Source organism: Pleurodeles waltl, chromosome 2_2 (genome assembly GCF_031143425.1).
Source record: "Pleurodeles waltl isolate 20211129_DDA chromosome 2_2, aPleWal1.hap1.20221129, whole genome shotgun sequence".
NCBI lineage: Eukaryota > Metazoa > Chordata > Amphibia > Caudata > Salamandridae > Pleurodeles > Pleurodeles waltl.
The window spans coordinates 1,160,947,826-1,160,966,940 of NC_090439.1; the positions used below are offsets into that span (position 1 = coordinate 1,160,947,826).

At 44.9% G+C, this 19,115-nt stretch overlaps 1 protein-coding gene across 6 annotated transcripts in view; it reads left to right on the forward strand.

The window, feature by feature from the left end:
* Positions 1 to 19,115, forward strand: part of LOC138282998 (casein kinase II subunit alpha-like) — a 193,079-nt gene that overhangs the window by 120,237 nt on the left and 53,727 nt on the right. For 2 of the 6 annotated variants that reach the window (XM_069221095.1, XM_069221096.1), the window contains exon 6: positions 13,529 to 13,606. The exons of the other annotated variants lie outside the window; for them this stretch is intronic. In XM_069221095.1, coding sequence (XP_069077196.1) covers positions 13,529 to 13,606 — 78 coding nt within the window. The remainder of the gene's footprint in view (positions 1 to 13,528; positions 13,607 to 19,115) is intronic. 6 annotated transcript variants of the gene reach the window in all.

Below are 19,115 nucleotides of genomic sequence, written 5' to 3' on the forward strand. Positions count from 1 at the left end.
GCCGACAGCCCACTGGGAGTTCGAGGAACAAGAAGAGGAGGGTTCCTTTTCGATCCAAGAATCGGACTCCGAAGGATTCGACGATACACAAACCGTGAGTAGGACGTCGAAAACCACTCAAAAGAAGATTTACAAGGCCCAGGGGACGCCACTGCCACCAGGCCATGGCTCGACCCATAAATTCGGTGACCGACCGTCGGCACCGAAAAAGGCCCAAACAGTGCCGAGATCGTCCGACTCCGGTCGAGACACCGGCACGCAGCCTTCTCGGGACCGAGAAAGTGCTGGAGACAAGCATCGACACCGAGATACCGGTGTAGACACGGCTCGACGCCGAGACAGCGGCACCAAAGAAGATCGACGCTGAGAGGTTTCGGCCCCGAAAAAGAAAAAAGTCACCTCGGAGCCGAAAAAAGATGCAGACAGGGTTTCGGTGCCGAAACAAACTGCAACCGACCCAGTTTCAGGCTCTTATACAGAAGAGCACTTGCTAACCTCCCAAATGCAAAAGCATAGGTTTGAGGAAGAACTACACTCAACGGATGTAGACCATACGCAAAAGCGTATTTTCATACAGCAGGGGACAGGAAAAATAAGCACCCTTCCCCCTATTAGAAGAAAGAGAAGATTGGAGTTCCAAACTGAACAAACCCCACAAACAAAAGTGGTGAAAAAAGTTACCCCACCACCCTCTCCTCCGCCCGTGATTAACGTCTCACCAGCACAAACTCCATCACACTCCCCAGCTCACACCACCATAAGCCAGGGTGATCAAGATCAAGACGCATGGGACCTATACGACGCCCCAGTGTCAGATAACAGTCCGGAGGCATACCCTACGAAGCCATCTCCACCAGAGGACAGCACCGCGTATTCTCAAGTGGTGGCTAGAGCAGCACAATTTCACAACGTAAGCCTCCACTCAGAACAGGTCGAGGATGATTTTTTATTCAACACACTCTCCTCCACCCACAGCTCATACCAAAGCCTGCCTATGCTCCCTGGTATGCTCCGGCACGCAAAAGAAATCTTTAAGGAGCCGGTCAAAAGTAGGGCAATCACACCAAGAGTGGAAAAGTATAAGGCGCCTCCTACAGACCCGGCTTTCATCACTACACAGCTGCCACCAGACTCTGTCGTTGTAGGAGCAGCTAGGAAAAGGGCCAACTCCCACACATCTGGAGATGCACCACCCCCAGATAAAGAAAGCCGCAAGTTCGATGCAGCTGGTAAGAGAGTCGCAGCACAAGCTGCAAACCAGTGGCGCATCGCTAACTCCCAGGCACTACTTGCGCGCTATGACAGAGCCCATTGGGATGAGATGCAACATCTCATTGACCATCTGCCCAAGGACCTACAAAATAGGGCAAAACAAGTGGTTGAGGAGGGACAGACCATTTCCAACAACCAAATCCGCTCCTCCATGGACGCTGCAGATACAGCTGCACGGACAATTAATACATCTGTAACTATCAGAAGGCATGCATGGCTCCGAACGTCTGGATTTAAACCAGAGATTCAGCAAGCAGTTCTCAATATGCCTTTTAACGAAAAAGAACTGTTCGGTCCAGAAGTGGACACAGCGATTGAGAAACTCAAAAAAGACACGGACACTCCTAAAGCCATGGGCGCACTCTACTCCCCGCAGAGCAGAGGGAATTACAGCACATTCCATAAAACACCCTTTAGAGGGGGGTTTCGGGGTCAAAGCACACAAGCCAGCACCTCACAGGCAACACCGTCCAGTTACCAGGGACAGTACAGAGGAGGTTTTCGGGGACAATATAGAGGAGGGCAATTCCCTAGAAATAGAGGAAAATTTCAAAGCCCCAAAACCCCTACTACTAAGCAGTGACTCACATGTCACTCACCCCCTCCACACAACACCAGTGGGGGGGAAGAATAAGTCATTATTACAAAGCATGGGAGGAAATCACTACAGACACTTGGGTTCTAGCAATTATCCAACATGGTTATTGCATAGAATTTCTACAATTCCCTCCAAACATACCACCAAAAGCACAAAATTTGACAAAACATCATTCCAATCTCCTGGAGATAGAAGTGCAGGCACTACTGCAAAAGAATGCAATCGAATTAGTGCCAAACACACAAATAAACACAGGAGTTTACTCACTGTACTTTTTGATACCAAAGAAGGACAAAACGCTGAGACCAATCCTAGACCTCAGAATAGTGAACACATTCATCAAATCAGACCACTTTCACATGGTCACACTACAAGAAGTATTACCATTGCTAAAACTACACGACTACATGTCAACTTTAGACCTCAAGGACGCGTATTTCCATATACCAATACACCCATCGCACAGGAAATACCTAAGGTTTGTATTCAAAGGAATACATTACCAATTCAAGGTACTGCCTTTCGGATTAACAACCGCACCAAGAGTCTTTACCAAATGTCTAGCGGTAGTCGCTGCACACATCAGAAGGCAGCAAATACATGTGTTCCCATATCTAGACGACTGGCTAATCAAGGCCCATTCGTTAATAGAGTGCTCAAATCACACAAATCAGATCATACAAACCCTCTTCAAACTAGGGTTCACCGTCAACTTCACGAAATCCAACATTCTGCCGTGCAAGGTACAACAATACCTAGGAGCCATAATAGACACAACAAATGGAGTAGCCACTCCAAGTCCCCAAAGAATTCAAAACTTCAACACCATCATACAACGCATGTATCCAACACAAAAGATACAAGCAAAGATGATATTGCAACTCCTAGGCATGATGTCTTCATGCATAGCCATTGTCACAAACGCAAGACTGCACATGAGGCCCTTACAACAGTGCCTAGCATCACAGTGGTCTCAAGCACCGGGTCATCTTCTAGATCTGGTGTTAATAGACCGCCAAACTTACCTCTCGCTTCTGTGGTGGAACAACATAAATTTAAACAAGGGGCGGCCTTTCCAAGACCCAGTGCCACAATACGTAATAACAACAGATGCTTCCATGACAGGGTGGGGAGCACACCTCGATCAACACAGCATACAAGGACAATGGGACGTACATCAAACAAAACTGCATATAAATCACCTAGAACTCCTAGCAGTTTTTCAAGCACTAAAAGCTTTCCAACCAATAATAGTTCACAAATACATTCTCGTCAAGACAGACAACATGACAACAATGTATTATCTAAACAAGCAAGGGGGGACACACTCCACGCAGTTAAGCCTGCTAGCACAAAAAATTTGGCGTTGGGCAATTCACAACCAAATTCGCCTAATAGCACAATTTATACCAGGGATCCAAAATCAACTCGCAGACAACCTCTCTCGAGATCACCAACAGGTCCACGAATGGGAAATTCACCCCCAAATTCTGAACACCTATTTCAAACTCTGGGGAACACCTCAAATAGACTTGTTTGCGACGAAGGAGAACGCAAAATGCCAAAACTTCGCATCCAGATACCCACACAAACAGTCCCTAGGCAATGCCCTATGGATGAACTGGTCCGGGATATTTGCTTACGCTTTTCCTCCTCTCCCTCTCCTTCCTTACCTGGTAAACAAACTCAGTCAAAACAAACTCAAACTCATATTGATAGCACCAACTTGGGCAAGGCAACCCTGGTACACAACGCTGCTAGACCTATCAGTAGTACCCTACATCAAATTGCCCAACAGGCCAGATCTGTTGACACAACACAACCAAAAGATCAGACACCCAGATCCAGCATCGCTGAATCTAGCAATCTGGCTCCTGAGATCCTAGAATTCGGGCACTTACAACTTACCCAAGAATGTATGGAAGTCATAAAGCAAGCCAGAAGGCCATCCACCAGGCACTGCTATGCAAGTAAATGGAAGAGGTTTGTTTGCTACTGCCATATTAATCAAATACAACCTTTACACACAACTCCAGAACATGTAGTGGGCTACTTGCTTCACTTACAAAAATCTAACCTGGCTTTCTCTTCCATTAAAATACACCTTGCAGCAATATCTGCATACCTGCAGACTACCTATTCAACTTCCCTATATAAGATACCAGTCATTAAAGCATTCACGGAGGGCCTTAGGAGAATTATACCACCAAGAACACCACCTGTTCCTTCATGGAACCTAAATGTTGTCCTAACTAGACTTATGGGTCCACCTTTTGAACCCATGCACTCCTGCGAAATACAGTTCCTAACCTGGAAGGTTGCATTTCTCATCGCCATTACTTCCCTAAGAAGAGTAAGCGAGATTCAGGCGTTTACAATACAAGAACCTTTTATACAACTACACAAGAATAAGGTCGTCCTAAGGACTAATCCTAAATTTTTGCCAAAGGTTATTTCACCGTTCCATCTAAATCAAACAGTGGAACTTCCAGTGTTCTTTCAACAGCCAGATACCGTAGCTGAAAGGGCACTACATACTTTAGATGTCAAAAGAGCATTAATGTATTACATTGACAGAACAAAGAACATCAGAAAGACTAAACAACTATTTATTGCATTTCAAAAACCTCATGCAGGAAACCCAATATCAAAACAAGGTATAGCCAGATGGATAGTTAAATGCATCCAAATCTGCTACCTTAAAGCTAAACGACAGCTGCCCATTACACCAAGGGCACACTCAACCAGAAAGAAAGGTGCTACCATGGCCTTTCTAGGAAACATCCCAATGCAAGAAATATGTAAGGCAGCCACATGGTCTACGCCTCACACATTCACCAAGCACTACTGTGTAGACGTGTTATCCGCACAACAAGCCACAGTAGGTCAAGCCGTATTAAGAACATTATTTCAGACTACTTCCACTCCTACAGGCTGATCCACCGCTTTTGGGGAGATAACTGCTTACTAGTCTATGCAAAACATGCGTATCTACAGCGACAGATGCCATCGAACTGAAAATGTCACTTACCCAGTGTACATCTGTTCGTGGCATCAGTCGCTGTAGATTCGCATGTGCCCACCCGCCTCCCCGGGAGCCTGTAGCAGTTTGGAAGTTACCTTCAACTATTTGTATATGTATCATCTCAACCTTAAATAGGTACATACTTAGTCACTCCATTGCATGGGCACTATTACTACAATTCAACTCCTACCTCACCCTCTGCCGGGAAAAACAATCGAAGATGGAGTCGACGCCCATGCGCAATGGAGACAAAAGGAGGAGTCACTCGGTCCCGTGACTCGAAAGACTTCTTCGAAGAAAAACAACTTGTAACACTCCGGCCCAACACCAGATGGCGAGCTATTGCAAAACATGCGAATCTACAGCGACTGATGCCACGAACAGATGTACACAGGGTAAGTGACATTTTCATTACTTAACCTGGAAAAAAACAATTCATTGTGGAATGGATATGTTTATCATTGAAGTTACACATTGAAAACTTTAAGAACAATTATGAATTACAGTATAGAAATTAATGATACATTTAAGTAGACTTTCTAAAACAAATGATATAGAAATGATTGCAATTGAATTTCAGTTGTTAAACTTGACCAGCCGTGATAAATTGAAAATTTGAGAACAAAGTGTTGGAAAGAAGAGGCTTTGAACTTTTAACAGAGAGTAATAGAAAGGAACATTTCTTAGAAAAGAAAGAAATGAGTTTTTTCAGATGCACCTTAAAGAATCTATAACAATTAATCTCAAGTAAAAACTGACAACTTTAGTTGAGGAGAGTTGCAGGATAAAAATAAACAGTCAGACAAGTATGTCACTTCTCTCGGTATGTTCTAAACTTGAACTAATGCAGTATTACAATTTTTATAAAATTTACTATACGAACTAACAAGTTGGAAAATTGTTGGTTTGATAACAGAAGTTGTCACAAATACATATATATATGTTCGATAGCATGTGTAGCTGCAGCTGCACATGCTATGCATAGCTCTTCCGACATCTACTGTTGGGCTCAGAGTGTTAAAAGTTGTTTTTCTTCGATGAAGTCTTTTCGGAGTCACGGGATCGAGTGACTACTCCTCTCGGTTCCATTGCGCATGGCCATCGACTCCAATGTTAGATTGTTTTCTTTCCGCGGTCGGATTCGGATGTGTTTTCTCTCGCTCCGAGATTTCGATTTGGAAAACCACAGAAAACCTTCTCATTCGTCAGTATTATTTCCATCACGGTTCCCATCTAACATTGAACCGGTAGTACAGTCGGAAACTTTGTTTGCCGCCCTTTGGGGCGCGTGCGCCCGACTCTGGCCTGTTCTTGCCTATCGCGTGGAAAGCCTGATGGATCAAACTCCATTCCGTTTCTGCCCTCGGTGCCACGCGAAGTACCCCTATACAGATCAACACTTGGTTTGTAACTTGTGCCTTTCTCCAGACCATCTGGAGGAAGATTGTAAGGCCTGAAGATCTTTTCGATCAAAAAAGACCCTCCGAAATCTCAGAGCCCGAATACTCAAAATGGTGTTGAGAAGCAGCAAACATCTCGACGTCATGGAAGAAGAGCAGGCGCAGACAGCAGTCTCCATCCGAGAGACAGACTCCGAACAGGACGACAGACCCATCACAGCTGGCCCTACACCCCTGTACAAAAAACATTTAAAGGCCTTGGGTACACCACTGCCGGAAGGCCCTGGTTCGGCCCGAAAAAGACTGTTGACGACCGTCCTTCGGGGTCAGCGCCGAAAAAGGCCACTCCCCTGTCCTCTTCGGAGTCGAGCAAATCTGTTAAAGGCACCGTTTCTGACTCCAGTAAAAGAGCCCATTCCCCAGAGTCGAACATTTGGCAATCAGCTTTGGAGCAGAGACCTTCGACTACCTTTTCGGGACCAATAAAACTACACACTTCGGGCTGAAAAAATCCTCATATATAGAGGAACAAGGACTTTACAAAAAATCATGGAATCTCATAAGACTTCTGAGGAAGAGCCTGAGATTGAACCAATTTTACAAGTTATGGATTAGAGACAGTCCAGAATCCATATTCATAAGGCGACAGGAGGAATCATCACTGCACCTCCTTTTAAAAACCAAAAGAAAGCTGGCTCTCCAAGAGGAACTAGACTCTGTGCAACCACCAGGGAAGGTGCTAAAACAAAAGGAGAAGCCACTACCTCTCCATACTTCTCCTCCTCAATCTCCACAGCTCTCTTTCTCACCTCAAAATAGCCCACCACCCCTGCCTTCTCCAACACGTTCTTTATATTCACAGGGAGGTACGGCAGACCCCTGGGGTCTCTATGACCCTGATCCCATGCCGGACAATGACCCAGACATTTACCCATCAAAACCTTCTCCTCCAGAAGATACCACTGCATACACCCAAGTAATATCTAGGGCAGCAGCTTATCAAGGAGTAACCAGTCACTCTGAGCAATTAGATGAATATTTTTTATTTAATACACTGTCTTCTACACATTCCAGGTACCAGTGTCTCCCAATGTTACTAGGAATGGTTAAACATGCAGACCAAACTTTTTGCGAGCCTGTAAAAGCTAGGATTATCACCCCTAGAATTGATAAGTATAAGCCTGCACCTTCTGACCCTGATTACATCACTCACCAGGTCCCTCCAGACTCAGTAGTAGTCAGTGCAGCAAGAAAGAGGGCAAATAGCCAGTCGTCAGGAGACGCACCGCCTCCTGATAAGGAGAGTAGATAACTTGACGCGGCAGGGAAGAGAGTTGCTACACAAGCAGCAAACCAGTGGAGAATTGCAAATTCTCAGGCACTTCTGGCCAGGTATGATAGGGCCCAATGGGATGAAATGCAAGAAATTATACGGCATCTCCCAAAGGAGCACCAGAAAAGGGCACAGCAAGTAGTAGAAGAGGGACAACCAATCGGATAAGATCTGCCCTCGATGCTGCTGATACAGCTGCAAAGAGTGTAAACACTGCCATCACAATCAGGAAACATGCATGGCTGCGCTTCTCTGGTTTTAATTCAACAGGCAGTACTCAATATGCCTTTTGACAAAAAGCACCTCTTTGGCCCAGAAGTGGACACCACTATTGAAAAACTGAGGAAGGACTCAGATACTGCGAAAGCGACGGGCGCTTTATACACCACCCCATATAGAGGCTCCTTTTGCAGACCACAGTTTTGTGGAGGTTTTAAGGCAGAACCCTTAGAGGCTTCTACCTCCCAAACAAAGCGAGGACAACAAACCCAGTATCAAGGAGGTGGGTTTACAGGATCCTATAGAGGTCAATATTTCAGAAATAGAGGTAAATTCCAAACCTATAAACAGACAACAACACAATCTAAGCCTTGACTTCCTTCCGTCCCTTCCACTCCACACATCTGCTGTGGGGGGAAGACTGCAGCAATTCCACTCTCATTGGCAAAATATCATCACAGACAATTGTGTATTATCAATTAGCCGCAATGATTATTGCCTAGAATTAATCTCCACCCTCCAAACATCCCACCACAATACCACAAGTTGTCCCCAGAACACACCGTTCTGTTGCAACAAGATGTACAATCTCTACTATCAAAACAAGCAATAGAATTGGTTCCACATACTCAACAAGCAACAGGAGTATACTCACTATACTTCCTCATTCCCAAAAAAGACTGCACCCTCAGGCCCATCTTGGACCTCAGGCCACTCAATCTATACATCCTGTCAGAGCACTTTCACATGGTAACTCTAAAAGATGTTATTCCACTACTACAAAAACAAAATTACATGACTGCTCTAGATCTCAAAGATGCGTATTTCCACATACCCATCCATCCATCTCACAGAAAATACCTCAGGTTTGTCATCGCAGGAAAACACTACCAGTTCAAGGTGTTGCTATTCGGCATAACAACAGCTCCAAGATTGTTCACAAAGTGTCTAGCAGTAGTAGCAGCCTACTTAAGGATACAACACATCCATGTCTTTCCATATCTAGACGATTGGCTAATAAAATTAAGCAATCTTATACAATGCCAAAAACACACTTGTTACGTGATAGAAACCTTGCACACCCTAGGGTTCACTCTAAACTACCAAATGTCACACCTTCAACCAGCACAGGTACAACCTTACCCAAGTGCTATCCTAAATACTCAACTAGCCCTAGCTTATCCAAATATGCAAAGGATACAAGCGTTCCAAAATATCATACCACTCAAACAGCCAAATCAACAATACACTGTGAGATTTATCATGAAGATTCTAGGAATGATGGCATTTTGCATAGCGATAGTCCTACATGCAAGACTAAACATGAGGCCCTTACAACAGTGCCTTTCACAACAATGGTCACAAGCACACGGTCAACTTCAAGATCTAGTGTTGATGGACCGCCAAACATATATGTCCCGTCAATGGTGGAATCGCAGCAATCTAACAAAGGGGCGGTCATTTAAAGACCCTGTGCCTCAGACCATAATTACAACAGATGCATCAATGATTGGTTGGGGAGCTCACCTAAACAATCAGACCATTCAGGGGCAATGGGATGTCAAACAGAAACAGCTACACATAAACCACTTAGAATTATTAGCTGTCTTTCTTGCCCTAAAAGCGTTTCAACCTCTTCTCAAACAGAAGAATGTTCTCATAAAAACAGACAACATGACAACCATGTATTATCTCAACAAACAGGGAGGGACACATTTATCTCAGCTGTCCCTTGTAGCCCAAACAATTTGGAAATTGGCAATTCACAATCAAATTCATTTTCTAGCACAATATATTCCAGGGATAGACAATCAGTTGGCAGATCTCCTCATAAGAAATCCCCAACAGACACACGAATGGGAGATTCACTCTCAAGTACTTCAAAAGTACTTTCAAAAGTGGAGAACAGCAGACATAGATCTATTTGCAACAAGCGAAAATGCAAAATGCGACAACTTTGCATCCAGACACCCACATCCCCTGTCCAAGGACAATGCTCTATGGATCAGTTGGTCAGTGATATTTGCATATGCTTTTCCCCCTCTCCCACTCCTTCCCTTTTTAGTCAGCAAACTACGTCAAACGTCACTCACCATGATACTCGTAGCACCAAAATGGGCACGTCAACATTGGTACACAACACTCCTAGATCTGTCTGTAGTACCTCATTCCAAACTCCCAAACAGACCAGATTTGTTAACACAAAACAAAGGTCAAATCAGGCATTTAGACCCCAATGCTCTCAATCTAGCGGTTTGGCTCCTGAAGTCATAGAATTTGGTTACCTAAAACTTCCACCAGAATGTATGGAAGTAATTAAACAAGCATGTAAACCTGCAACTAGACAATGCTACGCAAACAAGTGGAAAAGATTTGTCTACTATTGTCAGTCTAAAAACACTGATCCACTTACAGCATCTATACAAGATATTGTATGCTATTTACTTCATTTGCAGAAATCAGATTTGGCTTTCTCGTCCATCAAGATACACCTTACTGCAATATCTGCATACTTACAAACTATTCAACATACTTCTCTATTCAGAGTTCCTGTTATTAAAGCCTTCATGGAAGGATTCAAACGCATTATTCCACCTAGAACACCATCTATTCCATCGTGGAATTTAAATATCGTACTTACCAGACTCATGGGACCACCTTTTGAACCCATGCACTCTTGTCAAATTCAGTTTTAACATGGAAGGTCGCCTTCCTTGTAGCTATTACTTCTTTAAGAAGAGTTAGTGAAATACAAGCATTCACTCTTGAGGAACCTTTGTTTCCGAGTGCACAAACATAAGGTTGTACTTAGAACAAATCCAAAATTTCTACCAAAAGTAGGATCTCCTTTTCACATCAACCGAACAGTGGAATTGCCAGTCTTCTTTCCACAGCCAGACTCTGTGGCAGAGAGAGCTCTTCATACCCTGGATCTCAAAAGAGCTATTATGTACTACATAGACAGAACTAAAGATTGTAGGAAAACAAAGCAACTTTTTGTTGCTTTCCAACAACCACATACAGGCAATCCTATATCAGAACAAGTTTTAGCAAGATGGATTGTTAGATGCTTACAGACATGCTATATCAAAGCAAAAAGACAACTTTTGATCACTCCTAAAGCACATTCTACAAGAAAGAAAGGTGTGTCTATGGCATGTTTAGGAAACATACCAATGGTTGATATATGTAAAGCAGCCACATGGTCAACTGCCCATAGATTTACAAAACAGTACTGTGATGTTTTCTCACAGTAACAAGCCACTGTAGGCTAAGCTGTCTTAAAGACATTATTTCAAACAACTTTCACTTCTACAGGCTAGCCACCGCTTAATTAGGAGGGGACTTCTTTTCAGTCTATGCACAGATTGTGTATCTGCAGCTGCACATGCCATCGAAGGGAAAATGTCACTTACCCAGTGTACATCTGTTCTTGGCATGTAGTGCTGCAGATTCACATGCACCCTCCCTCCCCCCTGAAAGCCTGTAGTCGTTCAAGTTTAACATTTGTACATATGTATATACATTTACATTACCATGGACATCTTTTTATATTCTTATACACTATCACTCCTTCCTTCACCCTTTGTGGGAAAGCAATCTAACAATGGAGTCGATGCCCATGCGCACTGTAACCGAGAGGAGGAGTCACTCAATCCCGTGACTCCGAAAAGAGTTCTTCGAAGAAAAAACACTTGTAACCCTCCGAACCCAACACTAGATGTCGGAACGGAAGAGCTATGCATAGCATGTGAATCTGCAGCACTACATGCCACTAACAGATGTACACTGGGCAAGTGACATTTTCCATATATATATATATATATATATATAGTTGGTAAATGTCTTGAAAGGATGCATATAACAATTCATTTGCAACATTTGGGTGTATATGACATTATTTTCAAACCCAACCCAAGCAGTTTATACTTATTAAAGAGTTCGTCTTTTATAAGGAAAGTGGTTATCCACAGCATTGCGGATTCTTAAAAATCAAAGAGTGGGGCCAGCTGTTATATATGTTGAGTGCTTTGTTTATTCAAAACCAAGAATCCTAGGAAATTTACAAAAACTGTAGAACTGCAGGGTGAATGGACTGCTGACAGAAGAGGATAAACCAGAGGAAATATCTTCTTAACTTCTGATCCAGGAATCCTGGTACTAACAAGCCTGCTGCCCTCTTCGCACAGTTCCTCGCTTCCCCCATGCGACACATGATGCTGCACATCATCTGGGACTGAGCATGTGCGGGAGCTTTGATCTGCACTTCTGGGACTGGAACAGTTTGAGTCTCTTAAGGTGGAACTCTTCCTTCATAGAGTGGCTCTGGAGTCGAGCTCGGCTGCCTCCTTACCACCCCAAATTGCTGGGTGGACCTGCTTCTCATCTACTTCCTCTGCGCGGGGCGCCCCTCTGCTGTTAACTGAAAGAGTGGTCTTGTGAACAAGCTTAGTGAAAATCCAATCACTCCACAATCGATGTGGTGCCCAAAGTGTAGATGGGGATAAAATAATAATAATAATAATGAGCCCTCTAATGATTAACCCACAAGAAGCATATCAAGAATGTCTGTAGTAGAAAATTCCGCTTGGAGCAAATGTATATGTTTTTAGATCGTTAACCAGCATTTGCTGATACCAGGCTGCAAATGTTGTGTGATATCCCATGATTCATTGTATTTGGTATATATGAATATATTTGCCCTGCTATTGCACTTCAGCGGTAAGTTGGAGGGGAGGGTTAAGGGGCGGGAGCTTGGGGGTGAATTCAGGTGTGCTACTTGCCAGGTGAGCCTCAGCCCATGTGAACCTAAGTGTGGCAGAGAGTACACACCTGGTGCTTTGTGATTGGCTTATTGATTAGGGTGGGTAATCCAGCTCAGGTATTATTATCATTAGTATTAATGATGGACCCCACTGGGTTACTGATGTCCAGCATCGGATAGACTGTGAGCCTGCTGACGTAACCCCTGTATGTGTAGATCTGATGAGAGCAGAATCCCTGGGTTCTGTTGGTGCCACGTTCAGTGGTCCTGCTGTGTTCGTGGCTCCGCGGCTAAGTAAGGTGGTGTTTTATGAGGCAGTCTATTTCGGGGCAGCTCCTGTACGCCTTGTGTTACTGGGGAGCTCCCTCCCAGGCTACAACTGGTGCAACTCACATCACTTGTTCCCGCATCATGGAGCAGGTGGCTCTTGGAAGTACCAGCGGCAGATGTGCATGTCACATCAGTGACCTCAGATGGAAGCTGCTCTCTCCTTCGCTTCTATCTTTACTTTTACAAATCTTTCATCAGTAACAGGAAGCGCTGGCCAGCATGGTGTTTTATTGGCCCAGCTCTCTCAGCATCGGTCATCACTGTTGCCTGGAGGATTGGGTACATACATAGGTCCTGCTTGCTCTGCGTTACCGAGAGAGGGAGTGGGTGATGGACGCCCTAGACCTCTTCTTGGGAAGGATGGACATGGCTCTGCGATTGGGTTGTGCCCGCACTTCCATCAACTCCTTCCTTACGTCACTTGTTCTCTTAGAGTGGCGAAGGTGCATGGATGCGTTTTGGCTGCTTTGTGTTGCTGGGGGAGGGATGGGAGGAAGAGGGCCAGAATGTCTTCTGCTCAGGATGTCACTGGGATCTGCTGCTGAGTTCAATCTGTACTTCCACTAACATCTCTCTCCTAAAGTAGGATTGCCCTAGTGAGCACACCTGCTGTGGGCCCCCCGTGTGCTTCTGTAGAGCCAAATCCAGTGCCAGGTTTATGAAGGTTTGTCCTGAGGCGGAGACGTCTGCCTGCAAGTGTATTCCTATCACCTTTCGGATCATCTCTTTCATGGCTCTTCTCTGCTCACTCTCCCAGGACTCTCTCTTTTTCTGATCCACCTACCTGCCTATTCTGTACCCAACTCCTGTCTTTATCTCAATCCTCACAACTGTTCCTTCTCAGACGTTCATCGCTGTTCTCCAAGTCTCACTCACCACTGTACGCTTTTTCTCTTGTTTAGTCTACCCAGTATTTCCATAAGGTCTCAAAAACCCGATAAGGGCAGATATTAGCCACAATGTCTGTCCCAAGTGTTCATTTTTCTCCTTCATCAGTGGTCTCTTTTCTTCAGCTTGTTCCAGTCCTTCGTCGGTGTGGAACTACAATCTGATCCCCCCCAACCACCGCCTCCTGGGCTACACTTGATGCAGTCCCTCTTTTGTGTTCTTGCTCTTGCCAATCAGTTCTTCATGGCTGCTCTGACTGCTCCCTGCCGACCTCCTTTATGCTTCCCCTCTCGCCCCTTAGCTCTACTTTTGTTTTCGTCCGTTGGTCTGTCACTCCTTACTTCTCTTCTGTTCGTCTTCGGTGTTCTCTTTGAGTTTCTGCTCTTGGCTTTCCTTTTGTTTCTTTTTTTTTTTGTTGTTGCCTTGTTTCTCTACATACATCTTCTTATTCTTTCTTCTTCTTGTACAACTACCCTAACCTTTTTGTGCTTTTGCCCCTTTCATCTATATCTTGCTTTTCATGGCATCTTTATCCCACTGACCAGCCCTGTCCTCCCAGGCGCAGCAGATACAGATTATTTCTTGCCCATTTGTTCTCTAACCAGGCTACCGCCTTTTTCTCGATCACTGTGTCTGCATCTCCCCAGCTTGGTCTCTGAGCCCTTCTGTCTTCATGTAATTGTACTTTCTTACTTTCCTTCCTGCCTATTGTCTTTGTCTCTAGTACCATCTATTTTGTCCGTTGCTGTCATCGTCACGTGTACAGCGCTCAGTTGCCGCTTCTTTGGCCCTTGAGGCTGGAGCGCTCTTAGATGTCTTGGCACTTCAGTGTGTGGTTGTGGTGACTGATGATTGAGTGGTAGGACTTGGTGTAATTTGTGAGGGTCAGAGAAGTGCTCCATCTATGCCAGGCCCTCCTGGCTGTCCCTCCCATCAACTCTGCTTCTCTGTGTGTTTCCATGCCCTCTTGCTGCAACCCTTGTTCTCTATACTCTCTCCTCCTCACTCTTTAAACATCTCACTGTTACTCTTTCCTCACCATTCATTCATCTGCTCCTTTCTCATTTGTTCCTTCCCCTTCGGCCCACTTCTTTTCCTAGTCCGAGTCCCTCGCCCCATGTCTCCTCCGTTTGCTTTGCTCTCGCTCTCCATGGTTCCCTTTCCATTCATGCCCAATGCTTTCTTCGTTCTCCTTTGGTCGTTGTTTGGATTCACTCAATGCTTCTTTCTCTTCTTGCCCTGGCGCCTTCTCTTGTTTGCACCATTTCTCGTTCTCCTTGGTTTCTCCTGCATCTGCCCCCATCTTTCTCCACTTTGCTTGCTTCTTGGTTCCTGTTGCTGGCAGTCTTCCTTTGTCGTTGATCCTGTTCCTGGAGTATGTCTACTTATGTCCCTCGCCTCACTGGGGACACATGGAGGCTACACACGACATGATCGCTTCTCTGCGCTGCTGCCATGGGAGTAGGGCCTGCTTGTTTTGGTTACGGTTTCCACTGCTTGGCTTGACTCGATTCCCAGTGCAATTACCTTTGCATTTTCGCAGAAGTCCAATCAACCCAAGCAGAGATCAGAATTCTTCAAATGTTTCAACCAGTCTTTAATCTTTCCCTGGTTGGCACACGGTATAACTTGGGTACTGGTCCAAATCATGGCTGATTGATGGGTGTAACCAATGGGTCATGAAGGCAGTGGGTTGATTTTTGATTGATTTGTGCCTGCACCATCCTCTTCACTGGTGCCAGGCTTGAGTTCACATTGCTGATATGTATATTAACTGTGCATTAATGGCTGCTCCTCCTCCTTGTAGGAATGAATTCTGCTCTTTACTCCAGCATCAATGCCTACAGATGTTTTGTCATTTAAACTGTGTAATATCGACGACTCTGTCTCTTGCCCCCACATGCGCAGCAACTTTAACTTCGGTCGGATGAGATAGAGGGTTGCGCCAGGAGCCTAGCAGGTCCACTGCATACACGGCCACGTAAAATAGTTCAAAAACTTTTGTCCAGGGTGGTAGAGTCCTTACTCTCTGTGCACACAGGTTTGTTTCTAAGAAACTGAGATTTGTACTACAGGCCCCTCCCCTTATTGTCATGTCTCTAACACCTGTTTTAGGCAACTGCTTTACTGTGATGTCAGCACCAGGGTGATGCTAGCGACCCTAAGCATTTCAAGTGGATATTCTGTGCAACTTTGTAGGAACTGTGCTTGACTATACATCTTAGGAAAGGGGGTGCAGGGCAGTTGGCATTAACTTCATAACAAGTTTTTGTTTAACAGCAGATGTGTTGTACTTCTCTAGTGAGGATTTGAACATGAACTCACAGATAGCCTTTGTGTACACAAACAACCATTTCTCTATTCTACTCTGTTCTCTTCTGTTTACTGGATATAATTCATTTGATACCAGGCAACCCTGGCCATGTCTTGTAGTGCTCATTGGCTAACTCGAGGGTAAATTACTTAAATGTTTGGTAACTGGGGATCATAAAAAGACCTAAGTGTTATAAGAGAATTTTACCTGCTCAGCACGACATTCAGGATTTCACATTCCACGTCTGACATAACTTGCTATGGCTTACTAATATAGGACAACATTTGTGTAAGTCTGTGCATAATCCATAAATGTTGTCAGTATCGCTCAAGCTGTCTCAATAAAATACATTTGTCCATTCATAAAAAACGACATCTTTGAAGCTCTGAGTGAGACCCTGTACTCGGATTACACCTGGAACATGTGGATTTCCTGCTCTGGGGCCCAACCTTGGACTCATCCCTGTCACTGCTTTGAAGTCTCCCATCTGAACTTCTGTCACAGCCTGGACACAGTTCTTCTGCTTTTTCTCACTTCTTTGCAAGCACCTTCCTGGGTGTGTTGTACGCACAGATGTTTTCATAGAGGTGCTCTGTAGATGTCCTTCCTAGTTAGTGATTTCTCCAAGAGTGAAATCTTTCCAGATCCCACCCTTTGCCCATGTAAAGCAGGGTGCATACAGACTGGCCGCTGTGAACCTTCAATCTAATAAACGTCCAGGTCCTTGAAGGCTTCGGAGGTTGAATATTATCTGCCTGGGACAAGAACCAGTTACAATTCTGTAAAGCAGTCAACAGTCTCGCTACCAGGTTCCCTTAAAATCTATAGGGCTCCGGTGCCTCTGTGCTGCCAGCCAATGATCTTTTAAACCTGTGAAATCTTTTGATTTACTGTGCCGTTCAACTCTCCCAAATTCCTAAATGCCTGGAGATGCGCGCACTTGCATGGAGGGACAGTAAAAGTTTTCCCAAAAAAGTATGTCTTGTTAAAGAACTGTGAATGAGACCCCGGCAGCATTGTCCTATCAGTGCTCTGCTGACTGGGTTAACTCGAGGCAGATTCAGTCCATGTTCCACCAATCTCCTCTCTGGGAGGCCAGGTGAGTGAACAAGAATCCAGAGGCCATTGGGGAGAGAGGAGACCACAGTACTGTGGCAGCCCGTCTGCTGGACTCAAGGGGAAGTTCACTCATTGACGTATAATCAGTGAAATAGCCGGCAGCGCGGGATCTTTGAAGGATAAGGTATAATGGAATAAATGGTTTGAAAAGCATTCATGCATTGTCTGCATTATACATTGCACAATTTTTCTGAATCGAGGTAAACAACTTAACCTGCCTCAACACGTTTTGGGCGCTACACGTTAAAGGCCACACGTTATAGGCAATACGTTGGACCTTGTTTTTGGCCTCTCCCAACTAGTTAAAAACTGCCTGTCCGGCCGCCTTATCAGCAAAGACCCTTTTGTGGTGAACCGTGAGCTTCGTCTGGACCCGCGCGTGTCTGCGACTAGGCAGCACTCTACCTCCGCCACATTAGAGGAGCTCTCAGCCTCTGCAGGGGCGTCCTTGTTTCCACCTCTCCAGATGTCGGTGTCTCCCTCAAGGACCACAACACTTGGCCCTCCTAGGCTTGATACCACACTTCCTGAAAGGACTGGACTCGCTGGTTCCCAGGTGACTTGAGGGGAAAGAAAAGTGAGCACAAGCGACTCATGATCAGAAGTGAACTTTGTCTGTCAAGCATCTGCCCCAAATGTTAATAGACTATAACAAAAAAAACTGGTCAGAATGGCTACACTTTCTTACTATGAGCTGCAGATGTCCTCTGCAGCCAACAAACGTAAGGAAATCTTTCTCGTCCTAAAGAGTCTGCCCAATCCAGACTGCTGCAGAACACATGCGCTCCAGCACAGCAGCTAGGCAATGACTTATCTAATGTATTCGCAGACAAAATCTGTAAATGATGTTACCCTTTTAATCACAATACCTTCTCGGTATTTGATTAGTCCATCCCTTCTTGAATTTTTGTTACTTGATGACAACTTAGTTAATGAAAAGATGTTATATATCAAGTTGGGTTCTCCCGCAGATGTGTGCCCAACCACATTTAGACCCCTGCTATTGTTCAAGTCTAATCAACATTTCTTTGTGCCTCACTGAGAGCGGGAGCAGTGCCGGAGGCTTAGAATCAGGCATGTGTTCTGCACCTTTTGAAACAACCTAACCCTGGTCCTGGAGTGATGGGTGTAGACTGCCCAATCTTGCTACTCCCTGCTCTGGTTAAGGTTTTGGAAGCACTTATTCATAAAGAAGCTTTCATGCTTGTCTGAAAAGTATCTTATGTTTACAGTAGCCACGGGTCTGATGTTGGGCAAGGGCGCTGCATGGAATTGGTGCTGAATGAAACAAGAATCTATTTGGACTCTGGTAAGCTGACCATCTTGATTTTTACTGGATCTATCTGCGGCCTTCGACACGGTCTCACAAATCAGTCAGTCGTAGAGGACGGGTGACAAAACAGGAAAGTATCCGGAGCTCATGTCCAGGTTCAGGAGCACAGAAGAGGACAGTGTGAGCGGCTAGATGGTAGCCCCAGGTGTATCTTTGGGAATAATCAATGCCATAAAGTCCTAAAGAGAGGAAATGTGAAGAGGGAGATGGAAAACAGCAAAGGTGCGGAGAATGCCAGCGCTGGGTGAACTGAACCAAGTGGGAGCTTCACAAGTCGAGAGGCACTGATGGTTTCCCGCTACATTCCCAAGCATTAAAATACTGGCGATATTTCCTCCTTCCTGCTGGCCGGTCATGTCTCGGGAACTCTCTTGGTTTCCTGACACACTCAGCCAAATCCAAGTCCTAAAGCGGATAGTTTTAAGTCTTAGACAAGTTAAAGTCCACCGTGGTGATGGGGACACGTCATCTGATAACATAGACCCCGTCAGCCCTGCCCGGCCACTGGTCCATTTTCAT